At 43.3% G+C, this 20070-nt stretch overlaps 1 protein-coding gene across 9 annotated transcripts in view; it reads left to right on the top strand.

Annotated features, from left to right (window-relative positions):
- LOC115102771 (protein cordon-bleu-like) overlaps nt 1-15991 on the top strand; it is a 68618-nt gene extending 52627 nt beyond the window's left edge. For 8 of the 9 annotated variants that reach the window (XM_029623056.2, XM_029623063.2, XM_029623071.2 and 5 more), the window contains 8 exons: nt 649-1222; nt 6269-6424; nt 9413-9719; nt 10513-10634; nt 10820-12744; nt 12875-12994; nt 13604-13882; nt 14407-15991. In XM_029623056.2, the coding sequence (XP_029478916.2) occupies nt 649-1222; nt 6269-6424; nt 9413-9719; nt 10513-10634; nt 10820-12744; nt 12875-12994; nt 13604-13882; nt 14407-14490 (3567 nt within the window). In that variant the 3' untranslated portion in view covers nt 14491-15991. The remainder of the gene's footprint in view (nt 1-648; nt 1223-6268; nt 6425-9412; nt 9720-10512; nt 10635-10819; nt 12745-12874; nt 12995-13603; nt 13883-14406) is intronic. The other variant, XM_065008939.1, reaches the window with a different exon arrangement.
- Nucleotides 15992-20070: the final 4079 nt, after the last annotated feature.

The following is a 20070-nucleotide window of genomic DNA, read 5'->3' on the forward strand; positions in this document are numbered from 1 at the left end:
AAGCGCCCTGTGTTGCAGTCATGTCTGAAATGTGCTATATAAATAAAGCTTGATTTGATTTGATTCCCATGAAAAGATTTGAAATGGCTACCAAAAATGTTTGAAAGTGTTTTTATGTCCATGCCTCAAGGATCAGAGGATATGTTGAGATTAAATGAGTCACATATTGTTTTGTTGTATAAGGCAGCAATAATATGTAACTTTTTGTCAACCTGACCAAATTCACATATAAATGTTAGTTATGGCATTCTCATTGAAATCAAGTCTAATAAGCATTTGATCTGTTCTATGTGCTCTATTTCTATGCTTCCCATTCTTAAGTTTTGTTTTTGCATCTTTTACTTTGGGTTTTGTACACCAGCTTCAAACTGCTGGAAATACAGTATTTTTGGTTATGGAAAAGATATTTCACATCGGTTTAGATAGTACAATGATTGCCTGTTTTGTAACATAAATTGAAGTTAGGTGAACTATTAGAATTTTAGCAACCAGGAAATGGCGGCGCAATTTTGCACGGTGCACCTTTTAATAATGATAATGAGCAGTGAAGATGTCCAATAATAAATTATTTATAGGGTATATTGTCATGGCTAGGGGGAGTTGTTAAGCCCATGACTCATTCTCTCTCTCTCTCTCGCTCTCTCTCAGGGGGCTCCTGACTCAGAGAGTACACTGAGGAAGAGGAAGGCCCCGGCACCCCCTCCTACCCCTGCTACCTCTGTCACCCCAGCTCCTAGCACCCCAGCACCTCTCACCTCTGTCCAGATGGCCCCCTCTCCCTCCCCAGCCCCCAGCTTGCCTGCGGAGGAGGACTCTGGCTCTGAGCTGAGCAATGGGTCTGTCTACAGCAGCAGCAGTAGTGGGGTCGCCGCCGGCACCTCTGTCGCTGACACCTCAATGGCCGACTCTGATTCCGCCTCTAGCAGGGCTGATGTGTCCAAGCCCGGCCCTGATTCCAGCCCCATCAACATTGCTGCCATGGCTGACTCCTCCCAAGACTCCGCCCCCAGCGAGGTTGACACCGGCCCCAGGAGCAAGACTATGGTCAATGTCGCCCCTACCAGCAAGGTTGAAAAGGTTGACTCTGCCCCCAGGAGCAGCACTGACAAGGCCAAGCCCACCCCCGACTCGTCCCGCTGCAACACACCGGAGGAGACCAGAGGAGAGTCTGCTCTTGGCCTGAAACTAGACGAGAAAGAGAACAACAGACACAGTGCCATGGGTCAGTATCATCAGTACACATATAGTCAATGTAAAGAGGCTGATTGAGTTCTCTCCCGTCAACCCGCAGGCTGTTCCAGTCAGTGTTCAGAGGTAGATGAAGGGACAGAACGTGCTTTGCACCATGTTGAGCACTGACTCACAAGATGTTTGTCATAGCAGTCATATAACAGTGTAACAACCCTGGCCTAGGTAGGCTCCTTAATGATCTCACCCAAATGGTTTAACCCAATTGGAGAACACCCTCAAGGATTGCTTCCGCTTTTCACTATAATGGGTTCCCCTGAACCTGAACTGAGTCACTGGTGGTAGACATGATACCTGTACAGTCATTTAGCCAGTAGGGACCCAAGGCTGCATAAACTTTTTTTTTTACTATGTCACACGACAGGAGTTGGCCGGGATTTCAGTGCTGCAGATTTGATTGAATGCCTTACGTTTTGTACAATCTTTCCTTAGTAAACCAGGTGAAATAGCATTGCTATTAGGCTCGCTATTTCTATTGATGCACTGTACTGTAGAATATGACATTTCTCCAGCCAAAAATAATCCCTGTCCTACCTAATCTAACAAGGGAACAACATGCACAAGACTAGAGTTATATCGATTGCTTTACCCTCCATGTCTTTTCTTGAAACTAGTTGAAGTGGACCAGATGTATTTAGCTTGGAGAGGTTGAGGGATGAAGTGTTTAGTGCAGTGGATGCACTTAAAGCAGACAGCTCTGGGGAATTGATTTATAGACCTGAGTGTGCCTCCCTCCCCTCTGCTATTCCCAAGACACTGTGCAGAACAAATAGACTTCTGCTGGGAAGACCCTGTCAGATCCACAGACCTTTCTAATAGACCTCTGCTGGTAAGACCCTGTCAGATCCACAGACCTTTCTAATAGACTTCTGCTGGGAAGACCCTGTCAGATCCACAGACCTTTCTAATAGACTTCTGCTGGGAAGACCCTGTCAGATCCACAGACCTTTCTAATAGACTTCTGCTGGGAAGACCTGTCAGATCCACAGACCTTTCTAATAGACTTCTGCTGGGAAGACCCTGTCAGATCCACAGACCTTTCTAATAGACTTCTGCTGGGAAGACCCTGTCAGATCCACAGACCTTTCTAATAGACTTCTGCTGGGAAGACCCTGTCAGATCCACAGACCTTTCTAATAGACTTCTGCTGGGAAGACCCTGTCAGATCCACAGACCTTTCTAATAGACTTCTGCTGGGAAGACCCTGTCAGATCCACAGACCTTTCTAATAGACTTCTGCTGGGAAGACCCTGTCAGATCCACAGACCTATCTATTGCTCACAAGGCAGAACAACTAGATTTCCCCAAAACATAACAAAACAAATCATTATGTTCTGATCTGAAGTTGTATATTTATGGTTTGTACATCATCGGTTGTACAGTCTGGAAATAAATAGATGACATGCATCAATTAGGGATGATGTACTACAGGGATTTTAGATGTTTCCCCTTATTTAACCCCTTTGGGCTAAAGATAATCATTGTTTATGTTCTATAATGTATGTGAGCGCAGTTGTTTCCTGCCTCCAACTGTGTGGAGAGAAAGAACCTCTATTGGCTCTGTTAGCAGGAATAGTGCAACCCAGATATCTCTCTACTCTCTCACATGGCACACTGCTCCTCTATGCTCTTTTCCTCTTTTCGTCTGTTCTCTTTTCGTCTGTTCTCTTGTCCTCTTTTCGTCTGCTCTCGCTCTCCTCTGCTTCTTCTCTCTCACATCATAGTCCCTCAACCCAATTTTAAATGTTTGGCTCAGGCACAGAGGCTCTATTTCTAATAGGTGGTTTTTCGATCGTTGATTCTCATCTTAAAATAGCTTTTCTGTCTGGAAAAAAACTGAGATTTCAACCCACTCAATTGGGGCTGTTTCAATCAATCCACCCACCGTGTGTGTGTGTGTGCGCGCGCATGTCCCCTCAGTGTTTATAAAGGTCCTGCAGATCATCTGTTAGCCTCTGAAGGGTGTGTTTCTTACCCCACGTCTTACGTTATCTTCAGTGCTGACAATAGGGATTCTCTCATCTTAATCTGCTGTGTGCGTTTAAGTCCCATAGCTAGGTACATATTTTTGTGGCGCTAGCTGTCACGCCTGGAAAACAGTCAATCATCTAAAGGGGCTGAGGCACAGAGTCAGTCACTCCCACGGCCAGCTCTACTCCTTGCAGTCCATCAGCTGCTGAGTAAGGGATGCGTGAGGCATATGTTGACAGATTGCTCACATCGCTCAGCACTGGCTGCCATTACATCAGCCTGTTACTGGTTTTATCCCAAATGGCACCCTATTCCCTTATAGGGCACTATTTATGACAAGAGCCCTATGGGCCCAGGTCAAAAGTAGTGCACTATATAGGTAATAGGGTGCTATTTAGGACCAACACACACAGTTACACTCCCGTGGCAGGCCGTTCAGCTCCAGTCCACCCATTGCCATCAGTATTTCTGTAGGATTTCTCTGAATGTTTCTGAGTTTATTGCCGCTGTGTGCTCATACTATGTATGTGATCACTGATATGAGTCAAAGCAGACTCCCTTTTAATATGGAAATCCAAGATGACAATATTCTGAAAATCTAAAGTTGACTAATTGTGATTATACACTTCTACATAAAACACCAGATATGGAGATTCTTGTTTTGTCAAGTGGCCTACTGTTCTGAAACCCCCTTGATGTTTCGATTGATGCAACAGTCAGCGTTTGAGCTGGCCACACTGTTTTTTCACAGAGACATTTTGCACAAACACAGTCCTTACAAAGTTATGTCCTGAATGTGACCAGTTTATTTTTGGATGCAATGTTCAGATATTCACAGAAGTAGCGACAGCATAACACAATCATGCAATGTATGTGTGTTGGGGCGGCAGGGTAGCCTAGTGGTTAGAGCATTGGACTAGCATTGGACTAGTAACCGGAAGGTTGCAAGTTCAAATCCCCGAGCTGACAAGGTACAAATCTGTCGTTCTGCCCCTGAACAGGCAGTTAACCCACAGTTCCTAGGCCGTCATTGAAAATAAGAATTTGTTCTTAACTGACTTGCCTAGTTAAATAAAGGTAAAATAAAAAAACGGAAAATGTAGGCTACATTAGTCCTAGTGCAGTTCCTAGGCCGTCATTGAAAATAAGAATTTGTTCTTAACTGACTTGCCTAGTTAAATAAAGGTAGAGGAAAGATTTGACGTAACACAAGCAGTCATATTTAGCTAACAGAAACCACAATGTGAATTGGAACCCCCTAGAAATAACTATTTACAATTCATCACATCAAGGGTGAGCTCACCATTGATCTAAATAATTGAGTAAAACGCTTTCTAAAAATCTAATGTAATCCAACGATGGGTAGTGTGTGCACGCCACACTGTTTTGTTTTTTCGCGTCAACCAAAGATAATAAGAGGAGGCAAGATGAGTTTGGTCTGTTTGCAGTATGCATGTTGAAGGGGTTATGTTGTCTATGGTCATTCACTTCCCTTCATTCAATTCCAGAAGTTTACTCGAAAGATTTGTGAACCATTCCTTCTCCTCATTATAACATATTTTGACAGATGTTTACGTGACACCCAGAATGCATTGTATAATGTCAACAAACATGGCATCACACATAGCTGGCAAATAGCTTAGCATTAGCTCATCATAATCAGTACAACCTTCAAAAAAGTATTTTACATACATCAAAGGTGTCCATTACAATCTATGCAATAATCAGAATGCATTACTTGTCACCAATACTTGAAAACATGAATAAAACTGTAAATACATTATGCTCAATACATACATACTGTATGCTGCAGTAGAAAAGACAACACGATATACAGAAAATAAGGCACTTACTTTGGTAGGAACGCACACATGTCCAAAGTTATTATTTGTAAGGAAAACAACAATGAAGGCAATGCGAGCGCCAGCCAGGAAATGTGCCAGGGAGAAAAGGTTTGTGTAAGACTGCGCAAATATCTGCATATTTGATCTGTGGAAACACTGGGGAGGTGCTTGGGCTCTCCTCGAAGAGAGAGGTTTGTCCGGCTCAGTAAAGCCTCAAACATAAATTGTCTGCTACAGTGAAATGGGCTACTTTTATGTGAATTAATGAGGCGGCGGAACACACCTCAACTCAAACTGTTAGAAAATCATTTGAAATTGACAAGTTGAAACAGCCTATAGATAATTAGCAGGCAGTGTGGGTTAACTGTCCTGTTGCGCATCAATCATATTTTGGAACAGTGCATTCTAACATCGGGTGCATAACAAATCACGCTGGGGCGACCATCATCGATATTTGGAACTCACGGGTGAAAAGGTTAAAACTGCAACATTTTCTCTCAGCCTCATGGCAAAATGTGAACAATAGCATGAGATTAGCTATCAAGCAGCAACATTTTTCTCTGACCCATGACAAAAAGTGTGGAATTGCAGGAAATTAGCTTTACAATTGCAACATATTCTCAGACTCATGACAAAATGTGTAGAATAGCTTTACAGAATGTGTTGAAATGCAGGAAGTTAGCTGTTTTCTTAAAAAACGAATCCGTTTTTCTAAAACGGGCCCCAAATGGGGTAGTCCGGCCCTGGCCTGGAGTGTTTTGTGAAGCTCCATTTCTATCTCCCTTAGCTGGAGTCTGGGGCATAGAGTCTGATGTGATCTCTGCTCTGCTCTGTTTAAGGGGCTCTGATTAGAGACTCTGATCAGCAAGCAACACAATTGTCACTGAGAAGCTTCCCTTCAAGCGAGTAGCTTTACTGTACTTTCCCCACATTCATTAAGCATTATAAGCAGCTTTCAGTAATTTGTTAATGTAGCCATTCATTGATTAACTTGTGTATTTTGTTTATTGTTTGTTTTCAAAAAAGTAATTTCATTCTGCACAGTATGATGAACAAAGGCAATATTATTTTTAACAGTTGTATTTCCTGTTTGATTTTATTTGAATGATCATACAGAACTTGTGTTTTTCAATGAAACTTTCTCAAGCCGATTTGATTTCCCCCATTCTAACACCCAGTGTTGCTGCATCCTTCCTTTTCTTTAGGTGCTGAGCGTCCAGTGCCACTCAAACCTCTGCGAACCCCAGTACGGGAGCTCCCCCAGTTAGTCATCCCCTCACCCCCGCCGTACCCTCCCCCTCCCTCAGACCCAGACTCCCCCGATGCCTCACCAGAGAACCACATGGAGGAGGCCCCTCAGTGTAGGTCTTTCATCCAAGCTGACCTCTACTGTTGGGCTGCCTTTCCCTCCGGCAGCCAGCCACTCTCCTTCCAACCTTCATGTCTTCCTCTAACTCCTCTCCTTTTTCAGTGCTGCTTCCCTCCCTGAACTTCATAGTTGTTGTTGAATGTCCCGTGTGGCTCAGTTGGTAGAGCATGGTGCTTGCAATGCCAAGGTTGTGGGTTTGAGTCCCAGAGGGGACCAGTACCATGTACTGTAAGTTGCTCTGGTTCAGAGCTTCTGCTAAATGACTAACATATTGAAATCAATCTCTGTGTGTATCACAGTTTTCCCTCTTAATGTGTAGTCCAGCTCATGTGGACATTCTATCCAGGCTTTCCACGTGGTTCATCTCCTTTGCAGTCAGTTAAACAGTTATGAGGCCGCCTTTATAACAGCCAGGCTGATAGGCAAGCTGAGCCCAATGCTGAAAGTCAGTTGTGACAGTAAAGTTCCCTTGTATCCCAAATGGTACCCTATTCTCTATATAATGCTCTTCTTTTGACCAGGGCCTATAGGGCTCTGTTCAAAAGTAATGTGAGGTTTTCATCCCATGTTTTTTTATCTCCTGCTGTCTGTAAAGGGCTGTGATTTTATGTTTCTGTTGTCAGGCTGCGATAACGGCAACTTCTTTCTCCAGGGCTCCAGAAAACCTTTATCTATCCTGTCCTAGTTCTATCTTATGTCTTCTTTTCCCCCTCTCTGCCTCTCCCCTCCACAGTCTACTGCTGTGCCCCTGTCCGTTTCCCGTTCTCCAAGCCTCGGTGAACAGACAGACAGACTTCTCTGGCCTGCCGTCCTCTCACTGTCTTCCTCTCCTCCCTCGCTTCTTCTACACCTTCGTCCCTTCCTGCTGGACCTCTGCTCCTTCCATCCTTCTTATTCTGTTCTTAGAACTGCCCCTTGAACTGACTTTCTTTCCCATCTCTGCGCTTTCAAATCCCTCTATTGTGGAATGGGGCTTCCTTTTCCTTGTGTTTGTGGCTTGTTTTTATAAATGTCTGTATATACAGTATAAACTATAAGCCGTTTTGTATTTCAGCTAGTTATAAAGTGGTTGGTACAGTAGAGAACTAAGAGGAGATTGATGTGTGAGGGCTGATGGGGACAGGAATGTGTGTGTTCAGTAGGCTGTTTAAGTGCAGATGAGATAGCCATACATGTATTGAGCGTGGAGTGATTGATGGAGACATTTTGAAATGAGGGTATAAGGAAAGTCATACGATATCTCCAAATCAATGATGTGGTGGTATAGATTTCTATATTATTGCTTAGTGTTTGTAATGGTTAGTATCTAGAAACCAGGCTGTTTTTTTCTCTGCATGCTGATTGGTTGTCTCCATTAAGGAGTGACCAATAAATCAATGACACTTTTTTATGTGGGAGGGTTCATCCTTTTTTTGAGATGAAATCCTGGGACATTGGTTAGTATTAGTGGGTTTGTGAGAAGCAGCTTCACTGCGACAACATATCAGTGGAGAGAAGTTATGATATCTATATAGAAGACACTCTTGTTTACATGTTTTTAGCTTTTAAGTTGGATGTGTGAGTGAGTGAAATAAATAACTATTCTGTATTGGCCTATCCAGATATTCAGCCCTCCTTTAAGTGCCTTTGTCAATATCAGCATTCATATGGGTTTTTAATTGTTATATTGTACAAAAAAGCACTTTAAAAATGTGTTTATCATCACAAGTGCAAAATTAGCATGACAGATCATTGACATCAAGGATTTCCTTGAAATGGACAAGCATGAAAACATTAATATTTTATCATTTCATTTAACATTAAAGACTTTAAAGACCACTTGTTTATTGAGGCCATGAGGAAATGATTTGTGATTGGGATTTTGTTCTGTGTGTGCTGGTAATGTGGCTTAGTGTGTTTCAGTATGTTGTGGAAAGAGAGATGATAGATGTCTATGACTGGATGTGGGTAAGATTGTTACTGGCACAGAGAGAGAGTTACTGCCAGAGTGTCTTGACTTGGTTTGTGCATGGTTTGGGTTTATGTGATGGGAGCAAGCATGAGTTCATTGTTTGTGTAAGATTTAGTTTTGGATAAGGATATACTGTGCATGTGCTTGAGGTTGTGTGCGAGAGTGTTTTTGGCTGTTTTGGGTAACGTCAGTGTGTGTCTGGTGATTAGGAAGAGTGTGTGTGTGCTGGCTGTGGTCGCAGCTGGCATGACTAAGCCAGTGCTGGGAAAGGGTTGGGAAGGCCACTGTGTGAGTCACTGTATCTCCAGGAACAGGCTCTCTTCACCATTACAGCTCTGCCTGAAGTTGACAGGCCCATCTCTCTCTCTTTCTCTCTCTTTCTCTCTTTCTCGCTCTTTCTTTCTTTCTCTCTCTTTCTCTCACTCACTCACTCACTCACTCACTCACTCACATATTGGAGCCAAGGTCACTCAGGGGTTAGGGGGCTTTAAATCATCTCTCTAACAACTTCTCAGTGATATGCTCTGCATGCTGGCTGGATAATACTGTAAACCTAAGAAATGGAATATACATTAATGCTCCTGCTTTTGGCTTGATGATAAGTGAGACGTTATACAATCTAAATGTTTTGCTCCAAAGCCAAGTGGGAGACCATTGGACTATGGTATATGATGCAACATGTCAATATCGTTCATGGCAAATACTGAGTACAGGATCATAAGGTATGTTTAAGCCTGCCCATCAGCGTAGAGGTGTCATTGAGCCACAAGTGTGTGTGTGTCTCCGAATGTATGTCTAGCTAACATTGTATAATAATATTTCTCTCACTCTTCCCCTTCACTGCATCCCTCTCATGCACATGCTGTTGCTGTGAACTGTTCTTCTCAATAGACCACAGATAACATGAACTATATTAGCTTATTTTGATTCATTATACAGCTTTCTTCTGTCAGTCGATCATACTGATAATAATACTGATGATTGTTGTTGATGATGATCATGTCTACCACCCCTCTACCCGGACCCCAGCTTGGCTGCACTCTCGGCAGCTCTCTGTGGCAGGACCCCAGACCCCAGACACAGAGGAAGAGGAGACTTTATCTATGGGCAGCAGTGGCAGCTTCCAGGATCAGGGCTATGCAGCCTCCGAGGGCATGGCTGAGGACTCTGGCCTGGTCAGCTCCCCCTCGGCCTCCGACACCACTCACCCTACCTCCCCTAACGGGAGCCTCTCCCTGGACTCTTCTGGCTCCTCTCACCCCATGATCCATCCCCTCACCAAGGACTGTTCTAGTGATAGTGACGAGGGCTGTGCCACGTGGGGCTCCAGACACAGGTACTCTAACTGTATTGCCACTCACCTGCTCTGCTCACTGCGTTATCATGGCAATGTTCAGGGTGCACATTTAGCACTGCTTTTCAATTATTCATTCTTAGTTATCCTACCCGTATGCACTTACTACTACTAGTTGCAGACCCTAGCTAAATCTGCTGTTCTCATTGGAAGGTTACCTAGTCTTAGATGGCCCAGTCAACCAACGAGTCAGATCCTCCCTATGATTTACCAACTCCCTCCTCGCTCCCAGTTCTCAGTTCTGCCTCGCGTCTCTCACTATTTAGTCAGCTATCTCACGTCTTGCACGTTTCTGCACCGGCTTGTTTTTAAAGGCCTGTTTTACTGCGCCAACAGTGCTTCTTGACTGAGTCACTGCAGTCAACATGTGTTGAAGCTAAGGGGCTACCTTCCAAAGTCTGCAGTGTCACTTAAATCTGCTGGCCTCTAAAGTGAGGGCTCTGGGGGTTTTCTCAGGAAAATAGGCTCTACCTAGTATGCAGGAGGAGGGTTCTCTTTGGCTTGGCCAAGAAGAGCAGGGATATAACCCCCATGCCTTTTTTAGTTTAGAAAATAAACACATGAATAAAACAGAGGAATGCTCAGTGGACATCTTGAACTAAGTGTGAAAGAAATATAAACTCAAACACAAGTACTATGAATAAATATTTCAAGGGCAGCAGACTCCACCATCATCTAAATGTAATTTTCACATTTTTGAGTTAACTTGAGTTCTCCTTTTATGCTACCTGCAGAACAGTTCAAAACTTAACTTGTATTACCCCCTCCCCCTTAGACACAGCAGTCATATCAGCCACAATGACAAAGCGGGCAAAACAAAGGGCATCTATGATGAGGACTCCGAGCTCACCGCTCAGCTCAACCAGACTCTGGCTGATCTGGATGCTGATCTAGCAAGTGAGCTTTCAGTAGAACACAAATTCAAAGAAAACAAGTTTTATTGTCCATCAAATGCACATGAATGACATACTGGAGACATCCTGGAAACCACAATGGATGCACAGGACCAAAATAAATATTTGTTGTATAGTCAGTAAGGAGGCCGGCTAACACATGTATTTTCATTTGTCCATGTCCACTAGATATAAGTCACATAGATGCGGTTTCAGTGCAAGAGCACCCCTACGTGATGTCCACTGAGAGCAATGACATCCCCGTGTCTGTGGTGGATATGGAGGTCCCAGTCACAGCCATAGATGAAGTCCTGGAGGACTACGAGACACAGAGCATGACGGATCACCAAGCCACACTAATGAGTAGCTCTCAAACAACAGACAATAAAGACCTGAACCACAGTCATCATCATTCAAGTGTTGGCGGCATACAGAACAAAAACAACAACGCCTGTACGTCTGACGGTTCCAGCAAAGTCAGCTCTGCTCAACCACAGCCCGCGCAGCGCCTCAAATCACCAGGGAAGAAGCTTGCCAATGGCACCACGGGGAAAGACCATACAGCAGTGGTCTCTAAGACTAAAGTAGAAGTTCAAAGATGGGAGTCCGCTGAGAGGAAAGCCTCACCTGTCAACAGCTCTCTCGCTGTCCCAGAGAGCCATTCCAAGTCCCCTGAGGAAGAGGTTCCTACCTATAGAGGTCACGCTGCCTCACAGTCACAAATGAATATCACCTGTAGCCCAGTCTCTCGATTCGGTATGACGACATTCACTATCGTCCCTCCCAAGCCATTAGTTGCAACCCAGCCTCAGAAGCCAGCAGAGGCCACAGCCACTCTGACAGCAGGTGCCATTAGAATTGACGATCAGGGTAACATGGTCAAAGTGCCCATCGCCCGAAACAAGTTTGGCGGTTCCTCTGAGTCTGGGATCAACAAAGATGACTCTGTCTCACCACTCCTGGGAAAAGCCAAAGCCTTCTGGAGCTCCACAGAGAAGCAGGACACTTCTGCACCTTCGGTCCCCACTAGTAGAGGGCCTGTCCCTTTCACAAAGACCCAAAGCCCAGAGCCTGAGGTCCCTAAAACCACCCCACGGGTCGTAGCCTCTGACTCACCTGCAGCCAAGGCAACACCTAAGGCCTCTGAACCTGTAGCCAAGATGACACCTAAGGAAACATGCAAAGATGTTGAGGTAACAAAGGACGTCTCACAGGAAGCAGAGGGCAAGGCCCCAGTTCCAGTTTCAGAGATGCCTGTGCAGCAGCAGCAGCCTATGAAATTCAACACTGGTATTCTCCAAGATCAGAAAAGAAACCTTTCTTTCCTCAAGCCGTCCAGGAGAACATCCAGTCAGTATGTAGCTTCTGCCATTGCTAAATACGCTGTGAAGCCCACCATGGCCAAAGCTGACAACATCCAAGAAGTAACAGCAGAGTTGTCTGTCCCCGTGAGAAAGCCACCTGGCAGTTACGGCTATCAGAAAGAGGGTCGATCCTTTCATGTAAATCCACAGCGGTCCTCTGGTACATCTACTACAGTGAAGAAGGAGAGCAGCTCTGGGTCTGGGTCCTATCACGCCGGTGCTAAATGTTACCCTGACTACCTCTCAGCAGAGAAACAGGTGGTCTCTGGTGAGTCGATGCAAGGAGTGGACCGGAGTGGTTATAGGAGCAGTTCTATCCTGCGAGGTGGAGGAGGGAGCTCCAAGTCACTGGACTCTGATACAGTGGCCAATAACACTAAGCAGCATGGGTCCAACAGTCCCAGTCCCAGACAGCAGACACCAATTACACCTCCACCACCAGCACCACAATCCGCCACTAAACAGGTACCTGCCATCTCCAAGCCCTCGCAGGGTCCACCATCTGCACAGAGCAGATCAGAGACAGTAGGTCCAAAAGGTTATCCAGCCCTGGCAAAGAAGCCTGAACCACCACGATTGGCTGCAGCTGCTGCCAGCAACGACCTCCCAGAGCCCCAGCAGGTCAGTCTGTTTGGGCCGGTGAAGAAGTTCAAGCCTGTGATCATGAAGTCGGTCCAGATGGACACGTCGCTACACACCACTCTGATGTCGGCCATCCAGTGTGGGGATGGGAAGGAGAGGCTCAGAAAGGTGAGCTAAAGAGACTGTCACGCTAACTTCACAAAGATCACTGTTTGTTTTGTTTTTTAAGTGGAAGTCTACAGCTACTCATAATGGGTGTAATGTAGGGATTTGGTTTCTATTTTCCCTGTCGGACTAGATATCGGACTCAAGTGCAAGCAGCACTTTGAAGAAATCGTCCTTTGTCGAGGAAGAGAATGAGCGATGTGCGCTACTGGCAGCCATTAGAGGCCAAAGTAACTCTGCAGGGCTAAGGAAGGTAAGCTATAGCCAAGAGCCAGACGGGGTTTTGCTTTGGTTTTGCAATGTCTTGACGTAGCACAGGGGATCTGTTGCATGTCACTGAATAGCTCATTTCAGGAGAACAAGCAGCACTATGTTTATTATATATGAGTCTATTTGCATTCCTCTTGAATGTGATGTGGTTTGTTTTCATGTAAGGACCATGGTGAAATGAGAGGAGGAAATGTGTAGTTGTGAGGGAGGCCCGATGTGGTGAGCTCTAGAAGGTTCCTGCCCAGCTCACCAGCAGGAATCTCAGAAATGTGCATTACTAAATCAGGTTCTCAGGGCAATAACGTGGAATTTAGGTTTGATAAAAAAGAATGGAATGTTTGATGGGAGTTCTTGATTCTATTCCTTAGCTACCTGTTAAATTCAGTTGGTGGAGCTAAAGTAGATCCAGGCTAGCGACAGCTTAACTTAGAGCAAAGCTGTTTGAAATGCCTTTTAACCTTTGTTTTGCTGCCTAGTAAACCACTGGGGTTAACAAGGTATAAGAGGGAAGTTGTGTGCGTGCATGTGGAAGCAGCTGTCAAGTGGGTCTATGTATCTGGACTGCCATTGTTCCCCTCTCTACGCTCCACAGACCATATCCCAGGCTGCAGAGGAGCTTGACAAGTTCAGGAAGACTGAGGAGGAGAACAGAGCTCTGTGTGATTCCTTCCCTGCCATGCCTCCCCCTCCTCCATTTGTGCCTCCGCCACCTCCACCCCCCTCTATGCTCCCTCCTCCTGCCCCTCCCTCCACTCAGCCCAAGCCCACTATGATGGGGCAGCCCCCGGGGGCTGGGGGGAATCCCGCTCTGGCCCGGGATGCAGTGCTGGAGGCCATCCGATCTGGCTCTGCAGCTGAGCGCCTGAAGAAGGTAGAGTATCTTCTGTACTGCAGGATACCACACTAATAATACATTAGCAACACCACAAAAGAGGGAGACCGTTACTGGGAGCGAGTTTAGTCATCAAGTTACAGGTTGTCAATTCCACGTTTTCAGATAGAGCAAATGGAGGTGATCATAAATGCCTTTTTGTGCATGCACTCACATGGGAACTCACCAGCCAGGCGACTACCCACCATTCCTCACCTAGTATTACCTTGTCTTTTGTTGCAACATGTCTGTGACGGAACAAACAACTCCTGGGAGACATTCTGTGCTAGTTGGAGACCAAGATTCCATCACGTAGTTCCACAGTCTGTGGGGCTGTGCAGCTTGAGCAATGTATTGTTCCTTTAGATTAACCAATGAGACAAATACAATAAAAACACTTCCATTCTTCACAAAATAGTCTACTTCTTGCATGATCTGAACTCTTAACTTTTAACTCAATGTCAGGCATTTTTTAATTGGTACAAAAATAACACTGGTTTTCATGTTTCATCTATTTTATTCAGGTCAATGCCCCCACAAAAACAGTCCAAGTGAACGGTAGACTTGGTACTATACAAGCAGCATCATCGCTCTCACAAGGACAATAAAGAATCTTCCAGAATGATTCCAGAACATCTTGCAGTCTGATTAGAATCGTCATAGGCAGCCAAATAATATATGTTTATCTTTCACCTTAATTTATCATTGTCCTTGTATATGTATCCAGTTATTTGTACTTTAATAGTTGCAATAATTGGAAAGATTAATCAATGTACAAAAGCATGTGCCAATCATTTTTGTTGCTTTGGAATATTTATTAGCTGCTCTTGCTGATGATAATAAATTTAGGAAATAATTGTTGTTCTTTTATTTTTAAAAACTTTTTAATACTTGTCCACATGGAATTGATGCCTCATGCTGTCTTACTGTCAGTGTTATATTTGATTATTACATATTATATATTCCATGTCGTAGGATACAGTGGATCAGACTCCTTGATATAGTGCAATGAGTAACATCGGCCAAGGATGACAAAATTTGGCTCCAAGGGACTCTCCTCTCCAGGTGGTATGTATCCTAAATAGTACACTATTGACCAAAGCCCTATGGGCCCTGGACAAAAGTAGTGCACTATATAAGGAATAGGGTACCATTTCGAACGCATTCCAGTTTATTTTGCAAAGCTCTGGGTATTTAGATCTCGTCTATGCTGTTGTTCAACCTTTACAGGTTTTTATTCTTTGATTTATAATGCCTCTTAATACATTTATTTTAATCTTCAGAGAAAAGATTACTAACATGTCAAGAAAGGATATTACAAAATCATTTTTGAAGCATTTCTGTTTATGTAACTATTGGTGAATAATATCACCATGACTTAGTAAAATAGTTTACTAATCAATATATATATGAGTAACGAACAAGAGGTATGGGCTTTTACTCCATTTTCAGGAAATAAAGTCTGACTATATGCTATGATTTTGTTTATTTAATCACAAAGTGTTCTATATTGTTTGCATGGGGCTCCAATGCACAGCTTTATGTTGTTGTAGATCTGATGTGCAGTACTGTACATGAGCTTGTCTCTGTTTTATTGCATTACTATTGTAGTTGAAAGAAAGCTAAAGTGAATATTATAATATTTTATAAATGAAGTACTATCAATATTGATCAGAACGACTATGATAGACTTAAAGGGCCACCCAGTGTAAAGCATGAAAATAGGGACCACAAGATTCTAGACTGGTCTGTCAAAAGATGGATTAATAGGTTGTCCAGTTCCTTAAAATTCAGTTTAGATGTTTACTTATGTTCTAGATCAGGGGTATTCAACTCTTACCCTACGAGGTCTGGAGACTGCTGGTTTTCTGTGTTACCTGATAATGAACTGCACCCACCTAGTGTCCCAGGTCTAAATCAGTCACTGATTAGAGAGGAACAATGGAAAAAAACAAAGGAACTGTCTTTGAGGTCCTGAGTTGAGTTTGAGGCTAGAATGTTGTATATTTTGTAAACTACAGATCAATTATTACATGAATAAACTGTTGTTAAAATTGGAAATTAAACAGAATAATATTAATCCAATAAAATTGAGTTTTATAAGCTGTTGCTTTTTTGTGTTTTTGGAAGAATTTCACATTTTATTTGATCTGCATTTTTTTTCAATAAATGATTTTTGTAACCATGCAACAGTTTTTTTTCTTATGTACATTGATTATGAATACTGTCTGAAGGTGCTCTTGAAATTACACTGTAGCTATAATGTAAGTACAGTGTAACTACTTGCAGTAACCCTAATCCAAACTAGGATTGGGGTTGCACATTTTGGGGAATATTCAGAGGTGGAAATTTTCCGTGGGAATTAACGGGAATATATTGGAATTAATTTAAATATATGCAAATTAATAGTATTATATATTTATCATATCATATGGAGACAAACATAAACTTTATCATAAGTATACATAATTGCAAATTATGAAATCCTTCCAAAAGAAATGTAAATAACTAATTTGAACTTGAATTAAATCAGTTGTCTCTTCACATGGGATGAATTCACTGACCAACAAAAGAAAGGGAATATTGAATGGCATCTCCCCAAAACGTTTTCAACATTCATCTAGAAACGAAAGGTTTGGTTGTCTTCCTCTCAGGCTTCCATGTCTTCTCCCTGGACCTCCTCAATGTCCATCTCTTGAACATCAGACTCTGAGGCCTCATCTTCACTGTCATTTTCCAAACTTGTTGAGGATGGCTCGTTGTCAGGCTCAAAAAGCCTCAAATTTGCCTGGATGGCCAAAAAGAATTCAACCCTTGTATTGGTCAGCCTGTTGCGTGCTCTGGTGTGTGTGTTCCCAAAAAGGACCAGTTGCTCTCCGAGGTGACAGATGTTGGTGGGATTTGAAGGAGGATGGAGGCAACAGGGGAAAGAGCCTCAGATCCACAAAGTCCCTTCCATCAGGTGGTTGTTGAGATATGTTGGCACAACTGCCATATTGCATCTCCATCCCAAATGCCTTGCTTGGAAGTGTACTTCGCCAGACTGCCAAGAACCTTGCCCTCATCCAGGCCAAGGTTGCGAAACATGGTAGTGATGACACCATAGACCTTGTTGATATCTGCACCAGACAGGATGCTCTTGCCAGCATACTTGGGGTCCAACATGTACACTGCGGCGTGTATGGGCTTCAGGCAGAAGTCTTCACGCTTTTTATGTATTTCAGAACTGCAGTTTCCTCTGCTTGAAGCAACAGTGAAGTGGGCAGGGCAGTACGGATTTCTTCTCTTACATCTGCAAGCAGAGTCTGAACTTCAGACAAGATGGCATCGTCTCCCTCAATCCGTGCAATGGCAACTGCTATAGGTTTCAGGAGTTTCAGGCTGCTTACCACTGTCTCCCAAAATGCATCATCGAGGAACATCCTCTTGATGGGGCTGTCCATATCGGCAGACTGTGATATGGCCATTTCTTGGAGAGACTCTTTCCCCTCCAGGAGACTGTCAAACATGATGACAACACTACCCCAACGGGTGTTATTGGACAGCTTCAATGTGGTGCTCTTATTCTTCTCACTTTGCTTGGTGAGGTAGATTGCTGCTAAAGCTTGAAATACCTTTGTAGAGTGTATCCATGATGTGCTTGAGGAGCAGATTCAATGCATGAGCAACACAACCAATGGGTGTGATATGAGGGTAGGACCACTTTAGACCAAGCAGCCTTGATGTTCACAGCATTGTCTGTCACCAGTGCAAATTCCTTCTGTGGTCCAAGGTCATTAATGACTGCCTTCAGCTCATCTGCAATGTAGAGACCGGTGTGTCTGTTGTCCCGTGTCTGTGGTCATGTAGAATACTGGTTGAGGGATGGAGATGATGTAGTTAATTATTCATTGCCCACGAACATTCGACCACCCATCAGAGATGATTGCAATACAGTCTGCTTTCTCTGTGATTTGCTTGACCTTCACTTGAACTCTGTTGAACTCTGCAACCAGCAAATGAGTAGATAAAGCATGTCTGGTTGGAGGGGTGTATTCTGGGGGAAGAGCATTCAGAAGTCTCTGCCAATACTCATTGCCTGTGAGCATCAGAGGTGAACCAGTTGCATACACAGCTCGAGCAAGACATTCATCAGCATTTCTCTGACTACGTTCCTCCATTGAGTCAAAAAACATCTGATTCTAGGAGGACCATGAGCTGTTGTTATCGATAAGGTATCTGATTCATCATTTTCACCTCGAATAGAAGTAGAGGGACTTTTGTCAGAGGTTGCTTGATGTGAGTGCTGAGAGAACTTTATGCACTTGGCCAGATGATTCTGCATCTTTGTTGCATTCTCCACATATGATTTGGCACAGTATTTGCAAATGTACACAGCTTTTCCATCTACATTAGCTGCAGTGAAATGTCTCCACACATCAAATAGTGCTCGTGGCATTTTCCTGTAAAGAAAAAATTTGTAAAAAAAATACAAGTACAATTCCATGTACAGATAAATAGATAAGCAGTTAGATTAAACAACACCTTTGTAAGATAAATGTTTTAAAATGAAATTAATGAATTAACACTCCTCAGATAGCAGGCTCAATCAAGCTAAAAACCCACATGGTATCAAAAACTAACAGAAATTGTTAACAAGTTAGAAATTATTTAAACACACTTTGCTGTAGGTGACTACTTACTAGTTAACAAAAAATATGTATGTCATATAAAATATATTTACCCCACCCAGTATTGCATTCAAAACTTACCAGAAAGCATGTAGTCATTGGCTCAGACAGTGTAGTAGCGTGGGCTCAATAGCATCTCATTAGTGTGCAAGATCTTGAGAATCAGCTGGACATGTGATGGAAGAGTGCACTGTGCATGCGAAGGGTTGCAATTCCATTGAACTGGGGATAGTTTAACCAAAATATGTCACAACAACTAGAATTGTCTTATGTGTATCCCACAAAAAAGTACTGTTATAAGTCAACTTTTTTAAATGAATTTAAGCAAAATTCCCCAAATTCCTGGGCTTAACTTCCCATGGAACATTTCTGTAAATTTACAAGAAAGTTTCTGACCCTTTGCAACCCTAATCCTAACCATATCCCTCACCCTAATCCTAAATACAGTCTAAATACAATGTAACAATGAGCTTGAACTCTGAACATTATGTGTGTATATGTACAGTTGAAGTCGGAAGTTTATATACACCTTAGCCAAATACATTTAAACTCAGTTTTTCACAATTCCTGACATTTAATCCTAGTACAAATTCCCCGTTTTAGGTCACTTAGGATCACCACTTTTATTTTAAGATTTCAGCTTTTATTTATTTCATCTCATTCCCAGTGGTTCAGAAGTTTACACACACTCAATTAGTATTTAGTAGCAATTGCCTTTAAATTGTTGAACTTGGGTCAAACATTTCGGGTAGCCTTCCACAAGCGTTGGGTGAATTTTGGCCCATTCCTCCTGACAGAGCTGGTGTAACTGAGTCAGGTTTGTAGGCCTCCTTGCTCGCACCCACACATTTTCTATAGGATTGAGGTCAGGACTTTGTGATGGCCACTCCAATACCTTGCCTGTAAGCCATTTTGCCACAACTTTGAAAGTATGCTTGGGGTCATTGTCCATTTGGAAGACCCATTTGTGACCAAGCTTTAATTTCCTGTCTGATGTCTTGAGATGTTGCTTCAATATATCCAGATCATTTTCCATCCTCATGAAGCCATCTAGTTTGAAGTGCACCAGTCCCTCCTGCAGCAAAGCACCCCCACAACATGATGCTGCCACCCCTGTGCTTCACGGTTGGGATGGTGTTCATCGGCTTGCAAGCCTCCCCCTTTTTCCTCCAAACATAATGATGGTCATTATGGCCAAACAGTTCTATTTTTGTTTCATCAGACCAGAGGACATTTCTGCAAAAAGTACCATCTTTGTCCCCATGTGCAGTTGCAAACCGTAGTCTGGCTTTTTAATGGCGGTTTTGGAGCAGTGGCTTGTTCCTTGCTGAGTGGCCTTTCAGGTTATGTCGATTTAGGACTTGTTTTACTGTGGATATAGATACTTTTATTATACCTGTTTCATCCAGAATCTTCACAAGTTCCTTTGCTGTTGTTCTGGGATTCATTTGCACTTTTTGCATCAAAGTACGTTCATCTCTAGGAGACAGAATGCGTCTCCTTACTGAGCGGAATGAT

Source organism: Oncorhynchus nerka, linkage group LG3 (genome assembly GCF_034236695.1).
Source record: "Oncorhynchus nerka isolate Pitt River linkage group LG3, Oner_Uvic_2.0, whole genome shotgun sequence".
Lineage (NCBI taxonomy): Eukaryota > Metazoa > Chordata > Actinopteri > Salmoniformes > Salmonidae > Oncorhynchus > Oncorhynchus nerka.